The 19,505-nt window shown below is 42.3% G+C and overlaps 1 protein-coding gene and 1 non-coding gene across 5 annotated transcripts in view; one reads left to right on the top strand and one right to left on the bottom strand.

The window, feature by feature from the left end:
* Positions 1 to 19,505, top strand: part of TMEM50A (transmembrane protein 50A) — a 29,484-nt gene that overhangs the window by 2,191 nt on the left and 7,788 nt on the right. For 2 of the 4 annotated variants that reach the window (XM_033227763.1, XM_033227760.1), the window contains exons 1-4: positions 1,648 to 1,806; positions 4,362 to 4,474; positions 14,497 to 14,564; positions 15,767 to 15,859. In XM_033227763.1, coding sequence (XP_033083654.1) covers positions 1,714 to 1,806; positions 4,362 to 4,474; positions 14,497 to 14,564; positions 15,767 to 15,859 — 367 coding nt within the window. In that variant the 5' untranslated portion in view covers positions 1,648 to 1,713. Of the gene's footprint in view, positions 1 to 215; positions 322 to 1,647; positions 1,807 to 2,607; positions 2,721 to 4,361; positions 4,475 to 14,496; positions 14,565 to 15,766; positions 15,860 to 19,505 lie in introns of those variants that run through there. The other 2 variants (XM_033227761.1, XM_033227762.1) reach the window with 2 other exon arrangements.
* On the bottom strand, positions 8,205 to 8,308 carry LOC117094100. Its single transcript, XR_004441424.1, has one exon. It is a non-coding gene; the product is annotated as a small nucleolar RNA U13 (small nucleolar RNA).

Here is a 19,505-nt window from a genome sequence, read left to right as displayed (position 1 = left end):
GGCCACTGCACTCCAGTCCAGGCGACAGAGCGAGACTCCGCCTCAAAAAAAAAAAAAAAAAAAAAACTAAATCAAATATTCTGAAGAAGTGTGTGGAACCAAAATAAAGCATTTGTAATTTCACTTTAATTATTCCTGAGCTATTAATTATTTTTCAGGTTTGAAGCAAGTAAATGGAAGTACTTTATTTAATTATTTGTTTGTTTGTTTTTAAGTGACCTGAAAAAAATGTCTGGATTTCTAGAGGGCTTGAGATGCTCAGAATGCATTGACTGGGGGGAAAAGCGCAATACTATTGCTTCCATTGCTGCTGGTGTACTAGTAAGTGTCATTGATAATTTGGACCTCATTTTTTGGTGCGTTTGTGTTTATGGGTTTTGAATTCTGCAGGATGTTTTAAAATATGTACTAATTATTTTATCTTTGACCACTTTGACCATGCTGATTATTTTGTTGTTTATGGAAAGCTGTTAGTTCCACTTTAAGAGTTTATGGTTTAAAATTTGATTAACAGAGTGGTTGGGTTATTCTGCATGGTAAAACTAGCATAATAAAACTTTTGTTCATTATATGGATTCTATCTCCTTTTAATGAGTACATTAAGGTACAAGGAAGTGTTTAAGAAGCAATCAGGTCAAAACCAGTCAATAGATATGATTGCTTTTCTCCATAATCCAGTTAACTTTCTTCTCAGTCTCATTAAGGAAAAGAAAAGTGCTCAGTTTGGCAACAGATACACTAAAATTGGAATGATATAGAGAAGATTAGCATGAATTTTTTTTTAAAAAAAAGCAAAACCAAGGAGGAAACTCATTAAAATACACTGTGTAGAAGTAATTTACAGAATAAAATTTTTTTTTTTTTTTGAGACAGAGTCTGGCTCTGTCGCCCGGGCTGGAGTGCAGTGGCCGGATCTCAGCTCACTGCAAGCTCCGCCTCCCAGGTTTCCGCCATTCTCCTGCCTCAGCCTCCTGAGCAGCTGGGACTACAGGCGCCCGCCACCTTGCCCGGCTAGTTTTTTTTGTATTTTTTTAGTAGAGATGGGGTTTTGCCATGTTGGCCAGGCTGGTGTCAAACTCCTGACCTCAGGTGACCCACCTACCTCGGCCTCCCAAATTGCTGGGATTACAGGCGTGAGCCACCACGCCAGGTCCTCAAACCATTTTTTACATTAAAAAAGATACTAAATGAATCCAGATATTACTTTCGAAAGTTATAACGTGGAAATTCATCAAAAACTAAATCAAGGCCGGCGCGGTGGCTCAAGCCTGTAATCCCAGCACTTTGGGAGGCCGAGACGGGTGGATCACGAGGTCAGGAGATCGAGACCATCCTGGCTAACACGGTGAAACCCCATCTCTACTAAAAATACAAAAACTAGCCGGGCAAGGTGGCGGGCGCCTGTAGTCCCAGCTACTCGGGAGGCTGAGGCAGGAGAATGGCGTAAACCCGGGAGGCGGAGCTTGCAGTGAGCTGAGATCTGGCCACTGCACTCCAGTCCAGGCGACAGAGCGAGACTCCGCCTCAAAAAAAAAAAAAAAAAAAAAAAAACTAAATCAAATATTCTGAAGAAGTGTGTGGAACCAAAATAAAGCATTTGTAATTTCACTTTAATTATTCCTGAGCTATTAATTATTTTTCAGGTTTGAAGCAAGTAAATGGAAGTACTTTATTTAATTATTTGTTTGTTTGTTTTTAAGTGACCTGAAAAAAATGTCTGGATTTCTAGAGGGCTTGAGATGCTCAGAATGCATTGACTGGGGGGAAAAGCGCAATACTATTGCTTCCATTGCTGCTGGTGTACTAGTAAGTGTCATTGATAATTTGGACCTCATTTTTTGGTGCGTTTGTGTTTATGGGTTTTGAATTCTGCAGGATGTTTTAAAATATGTACTAATTATTTTATCTTTGACCACTTTGACCATGCTGATTATTTTGTTGTTTATGGAAAGCTGTTAGTTCCACTTTAAGAGTTTATGGTTTAAAATTTGATTAACAGAGTGGTTGGGTTATTCTGCATGGTAAAACTAGCATAATAAAACTTTTGTTCATTATATGGATTCTATCTCCTTTTAATGAGTACATTAAGGTACAAGGAAGTGTTTAAGAAGCAATCAGGTCAAAACCAGTCAATAGATATGATTGCTTTTCTCCATAATCCAGTTAACTTTCTTCTCAGTCTCATTAAGGAAAAGAAAAGTGCTCAGTTTGGCAACAGATACACTAAAATTGGAATGATATAGAGAAGATTAGCATGAATTTTTTTTTAAAAAAAAGCAAAACCAAGGAGGAAACTCATTAAAATACACTGTGTAGAAGTAATTTACAGAATAAAATTTTTTTTTTTTTTTTGAGACAGAGTCTGGCTCTGTCGCCCGGGCTGGAGTGCAGTGGCCGGATCTCAGCTCACTGCAAGCTCCGCCTCCCAGGTTTCCGCCATTCTCCTGCCTCAGCCTCCTGAGCAGCTGGGACTACAGGCGCCCGCCACCTTGCCCGGCTAGTTTTTTTTGTATTTTTTTAGTAGAGATGGGGTTTCACCGTGTTAGCCAGGATGGTCTCGATCTCCTGACCTCGTGATCCGCCCGTCTTGGCCTCCCAAAGTGCTAGTTTTTTACGGGCTGGTGGATTATCATAGATGCAGCTGTTATTTATCCCACCATGAAAGATTTCAACCACTCATACCATGCCTGTGGTGTTATAGCAACCATAGCCTTCCTAATGTGTCATCATAATTGGCATTACTTACATAGATTGCCACAAAATAAAAATGTTTCAAATATAGTTGCATAGATTTAAAATTCTAAATATTATCAGATTAACATACTGTACATGATTTACAGGCTTGAGCCACCGCGCCCGGCCAAGAATAAAATTTTTATTTATACTTCAGATCCCTCAAGGTATCTGCTATTAGTTTTTTATGATCACATGGTGTTATAGGCCCTAAAGAGTAAATTTTTTTTTTTGAGACAGTTTGGCTCTTGTTTTAGTAGAGACGGGGTTTCTCCGTGTTGGTCAAGCTGGTCTTGAACTCCCGACCTCAGGTGATCCACCTGCCTCGGCCTCCCAAAGTGTTGGGATTACAGGCGTGAGCCACCGTGCCAAGCCATTTTTCTTAAGCTTTAAGATTTATTTATTTTCAAGACAGGGTCTCACTCTGTCTCCCAGGCTGGAGTGCAGTGGTGCAGTCACTGCTTATTGCCGCCTCAACCTCCCGGGCTCAGGTGATCCTCCCACCTCAGCCTCTGGAGTAGCCTGGACCATGGGCGAGGGCTAATTTTTGTGTTTTTTTTGTAGAGATGGGGGTCTCTCCATGTTGCCCAGGCTGGTCTCCTACTCCTGGGCTCAAGTGATTCACTGGCCTTGGCCTCTCAAGGTCCTGAGATTATAGGCCATTGCACCTGGCCAAAAAAAAAAAGCTTTGAGTTTTTAGTCTATGAAGAAAATCTCTTGAATACATTGAGCTGAGGGTAGAAAGAAAGGCGTATGTACTCGTGCTGGCCACTAAAAATGTTTATTAATCGAGTATGGATCTGTCTGTAACCTGATAAAAGTAATTTGACTAGCTTAAAATTGTTATATTAAAATAATTGCCAGAAGATGTCAGTTCCCAGAGCTAACTGAGTCAGGGTTTGGTGTGGGGATAGGAAAGGGGGTTACTTTAAAAATCTTCAAAGCTACTTGTCAGAATTTGGTTAAGATAATTTTATTGTAAATTTCTGCTCAGATGATGAAAACTATTTGTGAAGTTTTGGGGTTATTTTGTTATACCTTTGCCCCTGAAAATATCTAGAGCCAAATTCAAATAAATTGTAATCTGGTGTTGACATTGAATTTAAAATCACACCTGAAACCATCTTTAGACTGCACTGGAATTTATCAAAAGCAGAACCTCAGAGCTGTTATTTCACAGCAAGAAGATAGCTAAAATTCTGTGAACAATAGTTGTTCTCCGTATTAATTTGAATGCTTTTTTCTTGATTTTGGGGAATATTTCTCTGGAAGCTTATATATCAACAGGACACTTCTGTCAGTTGGAATTTGAGTTACTTTTTTCCTTTCCCCCTCCATGAGATAACTGGTTTCTAGCTTACCAAATTAGATTACAAGACTTTATTATCATAAAATTAAATAATGATTGAAGTAGGCTTAGAGAAAAGTTACGTTAATAAATATAAATTGCTGTCAGATTTAAGAGTACCTAATCAGCTATTAGGCCATGTGCAAATTACATGTGGGAAATAGCTAGAGCATTTTTGAAATTTATTGAAAGGGATCTCTTCACTTAAATACCTTGCTGTCTTTTAGCCAGTGAGATTCAGAATTGCTGTAATTTCTCATTGGTGTCACCTTTGTTTTAGTTTTTTACAGGCTGGTGGATTATCATAGATGCAGCTGTTATTTATCCCACCATGAAAGATTTCAACCACTCATACCATGCCTGTGGTGTTATAGCAACCATAGCCTTCCTAATGTAAGTGTCATCATAATTGGCATTACTTACATAGATTGCCACAAAATAAAAATGTTTCAAATTTAGTTGCATAGATTTAAAATTCTAAATATTATCAGATTAACATACTGTACATGATTTAAAAGTCATACAGTAGAGATGGACTTATACAGAAAATCAGCAGTCCTCTTTGTTCTTCTTGTCCACCTCTCCACCCCCTCCCAGCTTCTCTCAGCTATCCTTTTATTTTTATACACCCAGGGTTTAATAGCTTTACATTTAAGTCAGAAACTGTGTATTTTGTCTAAGGGATTAAGCTTTTATATTCCAGACTCTGCTCTAGGTACAGGACATACAGTAGTTAATAAAACAGGAAAAATCCATGTCTTTTTGGCATTTAAAATAAGTGCAAAGGAGAAAAAAATAGAGAAAGGAGATATGGGATGTCAACAGGAGGGATAGAAATTAAAAAAAAATTTTTTTTTTATAGAGAGGATGTCTCATCATGTTGCTCAGATTGGTCTCTTGGGCTCAAGTGATCCTCCCACTTCAACCTCCCAAAGTGCCAGGATTACAGGTGTGAGCCACCACACGTGGCCAGAAATTTTCAGTAGAATCAGAGAAGGTCTCACTAAGAAGGTGACTTTGACTAAAGACTTAAAGAAAATGAAGGAACTGACTAGGGGATGGGGATATATAAGAGAGATTCATTCCAGGCAGGTGGAACAGCAAGTACAAAGGCTTTACGGCAAGGAGACCAGTATAACTGCAGCAGCAAGATCAAAAGAAAGAGAAATTGATGAGGTCAGAGAAGTGATGGAGAAGGGCAGATGGCATAGGACCTTCAAAAGCATTATAAGAACTTTATTTTCAACCTGATGCAGTGACTCATGCCTGTAATTCCAGCACTTTGGGAGGCCGAGGTGGATGGATCACTTGAGCTCAGGAATTTGAGACCAGTGTGGGCAACATGGTGAAACCTCATCTATACCAAAATACAAAAATTGATAGGGCATGCCTGTGGTCCCAGCTGCCCCGGAGGCTGAGGCGGGAGGATCGCCAGAGCATGGGAATTCGAGGCTACAGTAAGTCTTGATTGTGCCACTGCACTTCAGCCTGGGTAACAGAGCGAGGCCCCGTCACAAAAATAAGAACTTTACTTTTTTTTTCCTTTTTTTTTGAGACAGAGTTTCGCTCTTGTTGCTCAAGCTGGAATGCAGTGGTGCAGTCTCGGCTCACTGCAACCTCTGCCTCCTGGATTCCAGCAATTCTCCTGCTTCAGCCTCCTGAGTAGCTGGGATTACAGGCGTGTGCCACAACACCTGGCTTATTTTTTGTATTTTTAGTAGAAACTGGGTTTCACCACGTTAGCCAGGCTGGTCTCGTACTCCTCACCTCAGGTGATCAGCCTGCCTCGGCCTCCCAAAGTGCTGGGATTACAGGCTTGAGCCACCGCGCCCGGCCAAGAACTTTACTTTCATTTTAAGTGTAATGGAAGCCATTAGAAGGCTTTAAGCAGAGGAATGAAATGACCTTAGATTTTAATAGGAGCATTCCTGTTGAAAAAATTTTTTTAACTGGTAAACAAAATTCATTGCAGTGCCAAATAGTGTAAGTTTCAATACCATGACCCTGTGCTTCTCAAATTTATCAATATATTTTGAAAATATTCTTGTATTCTTACCAGTTTCTCAAATTCATAATATAGTTTAGTTTGCTTCATACTTGGGCTATGACTTTCTTATTTAGTATTGTTTTTTTCCTATAGTTTTTTTTTTTCTTCTTTAATGAAGACGAGGTCTCACCATGTTGACCAGGCTGGTCTTGAAATCCTGGGCTCTAGTAATCCACCTGCCTTGGCCTCCCACAGTGCTAGGATTACAGGTGTGAGCCACTGCGCCCGACCTTTCCTAGAGTTTCTGATTGCCTTTTTTTTTTTTTTTTTCCAGGTGGTTGTTGGTAGAAAGAATGTATGTTTTCTTTAGGATTCATTTCATCTTGAATGCTGCAGTTCTAATTTGGACAGTTACTATATGGACTATAGTAGCCTTGTTCAGTTTTTTGTTTTTCCTAGAGTTTCTAGCTGCCTTTTCTTTGTTTTCTTGCATTTTCTACTATTACTACATCTTTATTTTTTTTTCCCAAATTCTCAATTATATTCTTCAATGTATTATAACCTCTTTTGTTGTAGAAATCGACATCCCAGAAGCCCATATCAGGCTGTTTCGTTATGAATTGATTACTGTGGAAGCCTGCTACAGCACTGTCACCATGGTTCCCTCCCCTGTTGATCAGGGTTAAATCCACTTTTTTTCCAGTTACCACATCTTTTTTTTTTTTTTTTGGATACAAGAAGTATTTATTTTGGCCGGGCATGGTGGCTAACGCCTGTAATCCCAACACTTTGGGAGGCCGAGGCGGATAGATCACCTGAGGTCAGGAGTTTGAGACCAGCCTGGCCCACATGGTGAAATCCCTTCTCTACTAAAAATAATTTTAGGCCGGGCGCAGTGGCTCAAGCCTGTAATCCCAGCACTTTGGGAGGCCGAGACGGGCGGATCACGAGGTCAGGAGATCGAGACCATCCTGGGTAACACGGTGAAACCCCATCTCTACCAAAAAATACAAAAAAAACTAGCCAGGCGTGGTGGCGGGTGCCTGTAGTCCCAGCTACTTGGGAGGCTGAGGCAGGAGAATGGCGTAAACCCGGGAGGCGGAGCTTGCAGTGAGCTGAGATCCGGCCACTGCACTCCAGCCTGGGCAACAGAGCGAGACTCTGCCTCAAAAAAAAAAACAACATAATTTTAAAAAGGCCAGGTGCAATGGCTCATGCCTGTAATCCCAGCACTTTGGGAGACCAAGGCAGGCAGATCACAAGGTCAGGGGAACGAGACCATCCTGGCTAACACAGTGAAACCCTGTCTCTACTAAAAATACAAAAAATTAGCCAGGCGTGGTGGCACGTGCCTGTGGTCCCAGCTACTCGGGAGGCTGAGGCGGAAGAATCACCCAGCCTGAACCCGGGAGGTGGAGGTTGCAGTGAACAGAGATCATGCCACTAGACTCTTGTTTAAAAAAATAATAAAAATAAATTAGCCAGGCACGGTGTTGCATAGTCCCAGCTACTTGGGAGACTGAGACACAAGAATCACTTGAACCTGGGCAGCAGAGGTTGCCATAGGCCGAGATCACACCACTGCACTCCAGCCTGGGCGATAGGGAGACTCCGTCTCAATACATTTAAAAGAAAAAAGTATTTATTTTAGTTTGTTTATTTATTTATTTATTTTTTTGAGACGGAGTTTTGCTCTGTCACCAAGGCTGGAGTGCAATGGCATGATCTCTATTCACTGCAACCTCCGCCTCCCAGGGTCAGTCGATTCTCCTGCCTCAGCCTCCCCAAGTAGCTGAGATTACAGGCATGCGCCACCATGCCTGACTGGAGTTTGTATTTTTTGTAGAGACAGGTTTCACGGTGTTGGCCAGGCTGGTCTTGAACTCCTAACCTCAAGTGATCCACCCGTCTTGGCCTCCCAAAATGCTGGGATTACAGGTGTGAGTCACCACACCTGGCTGATACGTTTTCTTAGAATTCTCATCTATCTTTTTATTCTATATTCCAATCTGTTAAACATTTTTGCATTTCAGTTCTCATGTTTTAATTTCTAAGGGCCTTTTTTTGTTTCCTTAATTATAAATGCATCCTTTAGAGATCAGCTCTCTCTGTGGGCCTTTCCTTTTTTTTTTTCCACATTAGACGGGTAAGGTACTGATGTAAGAACAAGGTTTGAGGGAGGCACATCTTAGACATGCACGTGAACACCCAATCATCGTGCCTAGGAACTACAGAAGAATCAGGTTTTCCTTTTTAAATTAAAAAATAAAAATGTTTTAGAAGTAGGGCCTCACTTTGTCACCTGGGCTGGAGTGCAATGGCATGATTATAACTCACTGCCGTCTCAAAATCCTGGGCTTAAGCAGTCCTCCGGCCTCAGCCTCCCCAGTAGCTAGGACTACTTGCACACACCACCACACCCAGCTATTTTTTTAAAGAGTTTTCTTTTTTTGTAAAGACAAGCTCTCACTATGTTGCCCAGGCTGTTCTTGAACTCCTGGTCTCAAGTGATTCTCCTGCCTTGGCCTCTTGAAGTGCTGGATGACAGGTGTGAGTCACTGTGCCTCTCTGCCTTAATAATTTTAGAAATGTAATATAAAATGCATTCTGGCTAGGCATGGTGTAATCCCAGCGCTTTGGGAGGCCAAGGTGGGCGGATCACCTGAGGTCAGGAGTTCAAGACCAGCCTGGCCAACATGGTGAAACCCTGTCTCTACAAAAAAATACAAAAATCAGCCAGCATGGTGGTGCATGCCTGTGGTCCCAGCTACTCAGGAGGCTGAGGTGGGGAATTGCTTGAATCTGAGAGGCAGAGATTACAGTGAGCCAAGATCGTGGCACTGGACTCCAGCCCAGGAGACAGAGTGAGACTGTCTCATAAAAAAAAAAAAAGCATTTAGTGAGATACATAAACTGCACAAGTCATATATACATCTCAATAAATTTTTAATTACATACACACCCATGTAAACAGCACCTAGATCACGATTTAAAACATCACCCCAGAACGTTCTCAATCAGCACTTCCACCACACCTGTATAGCCCCTGTCCTGACCTCTACCATTGTCCATTAGCTTTCTGTAGACCTTTTTTTTTTTTTTGAGATGGACTCTAACTCTGTTGCCCAGGATGGAGTGTAGTGGCGTGATCTTGGCTTACTGCAACCTCTGCCTCCCAAGTTCAAGCAATTTTCCTGCCTCAGCCTCCCGAGTAACTGGGATTACAGACACCCACCACTGTGCCCACCTAATTTTTGTATTTTTGGTAGAGACAGGGTTTTGCCATGTTGGCCAGGCTGGTCTAGAACTCGTGACCTCTCAGGTGATCCATGTGCCTTGGCCTCCCAAAGTGCTGGGATTACAAGCGTGAGCCACGATACCCAGCCTTCTGTAGACTTTTAATTTAGGTTGTAGAGTCATCTCTTCCAGGCTTCCAGGTAATCCAAGTTGAAAATTATACACATTTTTAAATTATGCTACAGTTACTTAAGTGTAAACACAGTAACTTGTATTTTCAGAATAAAGCAAGTGGCTAAGGGCAGCCAGTTTGACTGTGCCTGGCGTGGGGTCATTGCCGGAGTAGTTATTCATTCGCAGAAGTAAAGGTCTGACTTCAGAAGCCACTGATAGCAAAGGGCTGTGATCTTTTTCTTTGAAGTTCAGCCATGATGCAGCTATTTCTAGTTCTTTCCATTTTGTTGCAATTTATTTTACTGTAATAATGATGCTGTTAGAATTTTTTTTTTTTTTTTTTTTTTAAGATGGAGTCTGACTCTGTCTCCCAGACAGGAGTGCAGTGGTGCAATCTCAGCTCCCTGCAAGCTCTGCCTTCCGGGTTCACGCTATTCTCCTGCCTCAGCCTCCCGAGTAGCTGGGACTACAGGCACCCGCCACCACACCCAGCTAATTTTTTGTGTGTTTTTAGTAGAGAGGGGGTTTCACCACGTTAGCCAGGATGGTCTCGATCTCCTGAGCTCATGATCCGCCCGCCTCAGACTCCCAAAGTGCTGGGATTACAGGCATGAGCCACCGTGCCCAGCCACTGTTAGAATTCTTTTAGAAAGCTGACACCTAAATTTCAACATTGGTTTAGATTTAAAAGTTTTATTTATTTATTTATTTATTTTTTGAGACGGAGTCTTGCTCTTTTGCCCGGGCTGGAGTGCAGTGGCTGGATCTCAGCTCACTGCAAGCTCCGCCTCCCGGGTTTTACGCCATTCTCCTGCCTCAGCCTCCGGAGTAGCTGGGACTATAGGCGCCTGCCACCTCGCCCGGCTAGTTTTTTGTATTTTTAGTAGAGACGGGGTTTCACCGTGTTAGCCAGGATGGTCTCGATCTCCTGACCTCGTGATCCGCCCGTCTCGGCCTCCCAAAGTGCTGGGATTACAGGCTTGAGCCACCGCGCCTGGCCTAAAAGTTTTATTTTTGTGATTGTATTTTTGTCCCGCTTTTGTCCTTAGATCTTTAAAAAATTATTTTGTTCCCCTTTGAAGCAGTAGTAAGTCTGTGGAGGGGAAGTGTAGTTGTATATGAGCTTGAATGTACTATTCAAATGTGTTCCCTGCTAAACTTACATTTTGTTGCATTTACATAATTATAGCAGAGCTGACTTCATGTTTTTATAAATGTTTATTATTTATTTGGCTTCAGCTTACATCTTTTTATTATAGTGTCAGATAGTGTCAGGCCATAATTTTAAAGAAAAACTTAATTATAATTCAAATGGATAGGAGTCAAAAAGCGGCTATTCTTTCATTAATAACTTTTTTTCTCTTATTACAAAAGTTCTCTGATTTTGTGGCTTTAAAATTGTTAATAAATGTTTTGTGTATGACCCTGTATTTTTTAATTTTAAAAATGTAGGGTAGGCCAGGCACAGTGGCTCACGCCTGTAATCCCAGCACTTCGGGAGGCCAAGGCAGAAGGATCTTGAGGTCAGGAGATCAAGACATCCTGGCCAATATGGTGAAGCCCTGTCTCTACTAAAATACAAAAAATTAGCCGGGCGTGGTGGTGCGCACCTGCGGTCGCAGCTACTCAGGAGGCTGAGGCAGGGGAATCACTTGAACCCAGGAGGTGGAGGTTGCAGTGAGCTGAGATCATGCCACTGCACTCCAGCCTGGTGACAGAGCAAGACTCCCATTTCAAAAAAAAAAAAAAAAAATAGTGGGATATACCAATAAGCAAAACCAAAGTTGCCTATTATCCTACCAAACTGTAACATTTTGACAGATATTCTACCAGTGTGTTTTTTTGTTTTCTCTTTCTCTAACACACATCTATATGTTTTAAAAGTAATATTTAACTCTTCTCTTCCTTTCCTCTTCCTGAAAAATTCAATCCAAAAGCTATTAGGTGAGGTCAAGCATGACAGGCATCCTCTATAGAGAGACAAGTTGTGGTGACCCAGAACACGCTGCTGGGCTCAGGCAGGGTGGGAAGGGACTCCCACAGGAGGGCAGCTCAGCATGGGCTCAGATCCTGAGCATGGTGAGGAGGGGATCCATGCAGCGGGGTGTGTGGGATGGAAGAAGGCAGCCCTAAGTGGGATGCTGGAGTCTGAGCAGAGTGAAGAGGCTATCCAGATGGGGCAAGGGAAGTAGTGTGGCAGCTCTCTCCACTGAGAGTGCCCAGATCAGCTACACCCCAACACCAGGAGCACACTTACAGCCCCCAGTTACAGAGCATCATGTTGACAAATACCAGATGCTTCAGGAAAAAGATTATTTAACTAGTAACTTTTCTGTAAATCTGAGAACATACTTAAAAATAGTCATAGCATAGAACAGAGATTGTTAATTCCAAAGTGTCCCTAATAGTGAAGACAAGATTGTGGTGGCTTACAGAGGGCTCTGAAGTTTATTCAGATGGCTCAGCAAGGAAAACAAGAGCCAAGAACCAGTAACCCAAGAACATTTATTTGTGTTTTACTTGTAAATATGAAGCCTGTTTTAAAATACATTTATTTCATATACAAAATAATTTAGTACTGTATAGAGATCACTGAAAATAATTGAGTATTTTGATCATTCTGAGACTTAGATTTGTATGAATAAATTAAGACATATTACTGTGAAAAAAACTAGGATTCCTATATTCAACACTTTTTTTTTTTTTCCATAGAGACAAGGTCTTACTAGGTTGCACAGGCTGGTCTCAAAGTCCTGGGCTCAAGCAATCCTCCTACCTTGGCCTTCCAAAGTGCTGGGATTACTGGTGCAAGCTACCAGGCCTGACCTAAACACATTTATTGAGCACCTACTATGTGCGAAGCCCCTAGCCTTGTGCTAGGCATTGAGAATGAAAATGAGAAACAAGACAGACAATGGCTCCTGTCCTCATGAAGCTTATATTCTAGTGTTAGACACACACAACTAAATGGGTATATGTATCATAGGTATAATGTTTTGTAACTTTAACTTGATGTATTGTGAACATTTTCGCATGACATTTGGAATGTTTCAAAGGATACTTCTAAAGAAAGCAAGCCTATCTCACTTTAGAGTGGTACGCTATGAAAAGTTGGTAAAACACTTCTTATGTTTAGAGCCTGTATCAAGGATTAAAAAAACAAGATTTTACACTTGAATCTCTATTCAATAATATCTTCAGAGCAAAAAGTTATTGTGTTGTTTGAAATATAGTTATTTCTCCAAACATTTGATGTTAGTACAAAATTAGTACAAAAAATTTATTCCAAAGCCAATTTTTTTTTTTTTTTGAGACAGAGTCTCGCTCTGTCGCCCAGGCTGGAGTGCAGTGGCCGGATCTCAGCTCACTGCAAGCTCTGCCTCCTGGGTTTATGGCATTCTCCTGCCTCAGCCTCCTGAGTAGGTGGGACCACAGGCGCCCACCACCTCGCCCGGCTAGTTTTTTTGTATTTTTTAGTAGAGATGGGGTTTCACCGTGTTAGCCAGGATGGTCTCAATCTCCTGACCTCGTGATCCGCCCGTCTCGGCCTCCCAAAGTGCTGGGATTACAGGCTTGAGCCACCGCGCCCAGCCTCCAAAGCCAATTTTAAGAAATATTTGGATTATCTAGGGCCCATTTTCTCCCTCTGCTGTTGCCATACATGAGTACGTCATGTCTGATATATACAAATGGAAAATCAGAAGCAAGCGAAATTATCTTTTTACCTGTTCGTATCTTACCAAAAGAAAATTTTGAGAATTTCGTTCCTGTTTTTTTTGTTTTTTAAGAGACAGAGTTTTGCTCTTGTCGCCCAGGCTGAATCGCAATGGCGTGATCTTGGCTTACCGCAGTCTGTTTCCCAGGTTCAAGTGGTTCTCCTGCCTCAGCCTTCCGAGTAGCTGGGATCACAGGCATGCGCCACCACGCCCAGCTGATTCTGTATTTTTAGTAGAGACGGGGTCTCTCCATGTTGGTTAGGCTGGTCTCGAACTCCTGACCTCAGGTGATCCGCCTGTCGCAGCCTCCCAAAGTGCTGGGATTACAGGCATGAACTACCACGCCTGGCCTCATTCCCAAATTTTAACAATCCAGACTCACCTGAAAGACTTGTTAGAATTCAAATTTCTGGGCCCCATGCCCAGAGTGTCTGCTTTGCTAGGTTTGGGTTAGGGCCAGAGAATTTTCTTGTCAAATAGGTTGCCAAGTAATGCTGATTCTGCTAGTCTAGGGCCCATGACCACTGCTCTAGAGAGTATCTGGTTGAAGAGACCAGTCATATGAACTCTTTGCTCAAGAACTGAAGGCCTATGAGCCAGGTGTGGTGGCACTTTGGGAGGTCAAGGCAAGGAGGATATGTTGAGGTCAGGAGTTTGAGACTAGTCTGAGCAACATAGTGAGACCTCATCTCTACAAAAAATTTTTAAAAATTAGCCGGGTGTGGTGGCGCACACCTGTAATCTCAGCTACTCAGGAGGGTGAAGTGGGAGGATCTCTTGAGACCAGGAGTTCAAGGCTACAGTAAGCCATGGTTGTGCCACTGTATTCTAGCTTGAGCAACAGAGTGAGACCCTGTATCTTTTTTTTTTTTTTTTTTTTTTTGAGACGGAGTCTCGCTCTGTCGCCCAGGCTGGAGTGCAGTGGCCGGACCTCAGCTCACTGCAAGCTCTGCCTCCCGGGTTTATGCCATTCTCCTGCCTCAGCCTCCCGAGTAGCTGGGACTACAGGCGCCCGCCACCTCGCCCGGCTAGTTTTTTGTATTTTTTAGTAGAGACGGGGTTTCACCGTGTTAGCCAGGATGGTCTCGATCTCCTGACCTCGTGATCTGCCCATCTCGGCCTCCCAAGTGCTGGGATTACAGGCTTGAGCCATTGCGCCCGGCTGAGACCCTGTATCTTAAAAAAAAAAAAAAAAAAAAAAGACTTTGAGACCTAACCTTAAATTTGAGAAACTGTAGATTATTGTTTCTGGTAATTGGTGTCATGGACCCTGATTTCTTGGTTTTATTTTATTCATACAGGATTAATGCAGTATCAAATGGACAAGTCCGAGGTGATAGTTACAGTGAAGGTTGTCTGGGTCAAACAGGTAAGTAGGTGCAAACAGCATCTTATTATACATGCTTAAATCCTTAAGATGAGAATTTCACATGGAAGTACCACTTTTCTATTTGTTTTAATATATCTATGAGTAACAGCTTATTTTGAATCTATTGTTTTATGTTTTGGGCTTGAAATTGGGAATTAATATATAACATTCTATTTGCTGTGCTTTATTGAGCCGTAGGCAGTGTTTTTATTAACATGTATTTGTGTTAATTAAAGAGGCCCTATCAGAATTCATTTTAGGCAGTTGTGACTCCATTTATTATTTATAGCAAATTTTCATAAACATGTTAATGTGATTGGAAAGTTGGCTGTCCTCCTCTGTTAACATAATTTTAATGCATCTTCCTAAGTTCTGGTCACATAAATTTGAATTTATTTTGCTGCCTGACTTCCCTGAAAGTGAAATATGGTAGCTTTGAGATTCGTTATCACTGAATATGAATTTTTTACTGTATATCTGTGTTACTGTTTGAAAGTACTCTTGGAGGACTTTATTTATTTATTTATTTATTTATTTTGAGACAGAGTCTCGCTCTGTCGCCCAACCTGGAGTGTAGTGGCAGGATCTCGGCTCACCGCAAGCTCCGCCTCCCAGGTTCAGGCCATTCTCCTGCCTGAGCCTCCCAAGTAGCTGGGACTACAGGCGCCCGACACAACACCCAGCTAATTTTTTGTATTTTTAGTAGAGATGGGGTTTCACTGTGTTAGTCAGGATGGTCTCAGTCTCCTGACCTCGTGATCCTCCTGTCTCGGCCTTCCAAAGTGTTGGGATTACAGGCGTGAGCCATGGTGCCTGGCAGGGGAGGACTTTAAAAATGTGGAAGCATGCTCCATATAAAAGCATATGGAGAATGAGCCTCTAAATATGGTGAAACAGATTTTATGAGATATTTTACAGGAAGGTTGAGTATAGGTTTTCTCAGTGTAGGCAGTTGGGGAAGTAAGTATATGCACTTATACAGACTAATAAATAATTTTTAAAAATCTTATCAGGCCAACCAAGAAGAAAAAGGCCAACAGCCACACTGATGAAGATGTTTAGTGCATCTTCTACTGTTCTTACATTAGACTTTGATGGCAGCTGCACTTTTTTTTTTTTCTGTTTGGGTTTTGTTTTATTTTTGAAAGTTAATTTTACTGCCCTATGCGAAACAGTTCTGGTAAAATATTATTTCTTTCAAGGTGCTCGCATTTGGCTATTCATTGGTTTCATGTTGGCCTTTGGATCTCTGATTGCATCTATGTGGATTCTTTTTGGAGGTTATGTTGCTAAAGGTAAGAGAAAACATAGGTTACAACTTACTTCAGTGGAATACTGGAATTTTGCATTAAAGTTGGTTATTTTAGAATAAAACTTTTTTCCTATAGATGGGCCAACTGCTAGCAATGCGTTTATATCTGGGGACCCTCTCCCCCTCACTGACAGTGTTTGGTTTTGTCTTGTATATTTTTAGTGTTCCTTTCTTCAGTCTTTTTTCTTCTTATCCAGAGTCTAGAAGGGATGAGACAGCTCTAAACACTGCTTCTCTTTGGCTTCCAAAAATCTCAAAAGCAGAACATATATGTTATCTATCTAGTTAGCAGATGTTTCTTTTGAAGAGACAAGAGTCTTATTGCCACCCAGGCTGGAGTACAGTGGCATGATCATGGCCCACTGTGGCCTCAACCTCTTGGACTCAAGCCATCCTCCCACCTCAGCTTCCCAGGTAGCTAGGGCCACAGGCACACACGACCATACGCAGCTAATTTTTTCATTTTTTGTAGAGATGGGATCTTGCTGTGTTGCTAAGTCTGGCCTTGAACTCGTGGCCTCAAGCTTGGCCTAACAAGTTCTGACTTTCAGAATATCTGTGCAAAGCTCTAACATCCCAGAATGGAGATTTATTCAGTTAAGCCTCCCTGGTAATATGATGTCATCTCCTTTTAGACAAAAAAGTAAACTAACATTTAATATACTTCTGCTATATAAGGCCAGTTTAAGGCAAGCTCAGGAAAAGGTGTACTGTTAGACCCTGGGAGAAATTTCACCTTGAGGGACCGTAGGAAAATAGAAAACCCATTTAATGGTCCAGGTAAAATTGCTGTGGCTGTCATAATAAAAATACAGTATTAATGATTTATAAAAACTGGACCAGGTTATATATATTTAGCTCTTTTTTTTTTTTTTTTTTTGAGACAGAGTCTCGCTCTGTCACCCAAGCTGGAGTGCAGTGGTGCGATCTTGGCTCACTGCAAGCTTCGCCTCCCAGGTTCGCGCCATTCTCCTGCCTCAGCCTCCCGAGTCGCTGGGACTACAGGTGCCCGCCACCATTCTTGGCTAATTTTTTTTTGTATTTTTTTTTTTTTTTTTTTGAGACGGAGTCTCGCTCTGCCGCCCAGGCTGGAGTGCAATGGCCGGATCTCAGCTCACTGCAAGCCCCGCCTCCTGGGTTTACGCCATTCTCCTGCCTCAGCCTCCCAAGTAGCTGGGACTACAGGCGCCCGCCACGTCGCCCAGCTAGTTTTTTTGTATTTTTTTTTTAGTAGAGACGGGGTTTCACCGTGTTAGCCAGGATGGTCTCGATCTCCTGACCTCGTGATCCGCCCGTCTCGGCCTCCCAAAGTGCTGGGATTACAGGCTTGAGCTACCTCGCCCGGCCTTTTTTTTGTATTTTTAGTAGAAATGGGGTTTCACTGTGTTAGCCAGGATGGTCTCGATCTCCTAACCATGATCTGCCTGCCTCGGCCTCCCAAAGTGCTGGGATTACAGGCGTGAGCCACCACGCCTGGCCTATTTAGCTTATATTTTAACACTTACTTGAATACAGTGTAACTTTTAGATTAAAATAATGTTTCCTAAATTTTTATTAAAATTATTTAATCTGATAGACAGGAGTAATAGATATTTCCAAATATTTGCATTATTTATTTATTTGTTTATTTATTTATTTTTTGAGACAGGGTCTTGCTCTGTCACCCAGACTGGAATGCAGTGGCACAATCTCAGCTCACTGCAACCTCCACCTCCCAGGCTCAAGCAATCCCCCCACCTCAGCCTCCTGAGTAGCTGAGACGATGGGCGCATGCCACCAAGCCCTGCTGGTTTTTTGTATTTTTTGTAGAGATGGGGCTTCACCATGTTGCCCAGGCTGGTCTCAAACTCCTGGGCTCAAGTGATCTGCCTGTCTCAGCTTCCCAAAGTTCTGGAATTACAGGTGTGAACCCCTAGGCCTAGCCCTGTGTAATTTATTATTAAAATCATGTTCCCAAAATTGTAGAAAATAAAAGAGGGTGGGTGCAGTGCAATCCCAGCACTTCAGGAGGCCAAGGAGGGAGTATTGCATGAGGCCAGGATTTTGAGACCAGCTTGGACAGCATAGGGAGACCTCATCTCTACAAATAATAAATATTTAGCCTAGTATGGTGGCGTGCACCTGTGGTCCCAGCTACTCAGGAGACTAAAGTGAGAGGATCACCCGAGCTTGGGAGGCGGAGATTGCAGTGAGCCATGATCGTGCCACTGTACTCCAGCCTGGGTGACAAAGTGAGACCTTGTCTCATAAAAAGAGAAAATAAAGGCCGGGCGCGGTGGCTCACGCCTGTAGTCCCAGCACTTTGGGAGGCCGAGGCAGGCGGATCACGAGGTCAGGAGATTGAGACCATCCTGGCTAACACGGTGAAACCCTGTCTCTACTAAAAATACAAAAAATTAGTCGGGCATGGTGGCGGGCGCCTATAATCCCAGCTACTCAGGAGGCTGAGGCAGGAGAATGGCGTGAACCCTGGAGGCGGAGCTTGCAGTGAGCCAAGATCGCGCCACTGCACTCCAACCTGGGCGACAGAGCAAGACTCCATCTCAAAAAAAAAAAAAAAAGAGAAAAGCAAAGAAAGAAAAGAAAAATAAGTAATAATTTCAGCACTCTTAAATATTTTGGTTTATTTCCTTTTGTTCTCTTTTCTTATGTTTTTAGTTATTATAATTTTTATCCCCCAGTTGCATTTAACATGATATTATAAATTGTTCTTTTGTTGCTATAAAATCTGTTTTATATGTATCTATAAATAAATTTGTTGCCCAGGCTAGAGTGCAGTGATGCAATCTCAGCTCACTGCAACCTCCGCCTCCCAGGTTCAAGCGATTCTCCTGCTTCACCCTCCCAAGTAGCTGGGATTACAGGCACCCGCCACCATGCCCAGCTAATTTTTGTACTTTTAGTAGAGACAGGGTTTTGCCATGTTGGCCAGGCTGGTCTTGAACTCCTGACCTCAGGTGATCCACCTGCCTTGGCCTCCCAAAGTGCTGGGATTACAGGAGTAAGCCACCACACCTAGCCATATATATATTTTAAAATGTGGTTGGGTGCAGTGGCTCACGCCTGTAATCCCAGCACTTTGGGAGGCTGAGGCAAGCAGATCACTTGAGACCAGGAGTTTGAGACCAGTCTGGCCAACATGACAAAACCTTGTCTCTACTAAAAATACAAAACTTAACTGGGCGTGGTGGCGCACACTTGTAATCCCAGCTACCTGGAAGGCTGAGGCACGAGAATCTCTTGAACCCGGGAGGTAGAGGTTGCAGTGAGCTGCGATCATGCCACTGCACTGCAGCCTGGGTAACAGAGGGAGACCCTCTCAAAAAAGAAAACAAAGAAAAAAAAGGGAAAAAAATTACCTTTTTAATCATGGGAATTGCATAATACTTGTTCATTATAGAAAACTAAGAATGTAAAAGAACTAAAAGAAGAAAATGAAATTACTGATAACTCTTTCCCAGATACAACTATTAATACAGAGCCCCTTTTAACAGGAATGTCTTTATCTCATAATTTTAGGCTATTTTCTTGAAAACTTCTGGAGCAAGGTTATGTTTTGAGAATTATTGGCAGATCTGTAATTTTATAAAGTTGGCTTTATAACATTTTTAGAAGCCATTGGAGTGGTA

Source organism: Trachypithecus francoisi, unplaced genomic scaffold (genome assembly GCF_009764315.1).
Source record: "Trachypithecus francoisi isolate TF-2019V2 unplaced genomic scaffold, Tfra_2.0 Lachesis_group12, whole genome shotgun sequence".
NCBI classification, from domain to species: Eukaryota; Metazoa; Chordata; class Mammalia; order Primates; family Cercopithecidae; genus Trachypithecus; species Trachypithecus francoisi.
Note: the sequence above shows the minus strand (reverse complement) of the source record. Positions and strands in the feature narration are given on the sequence as shown.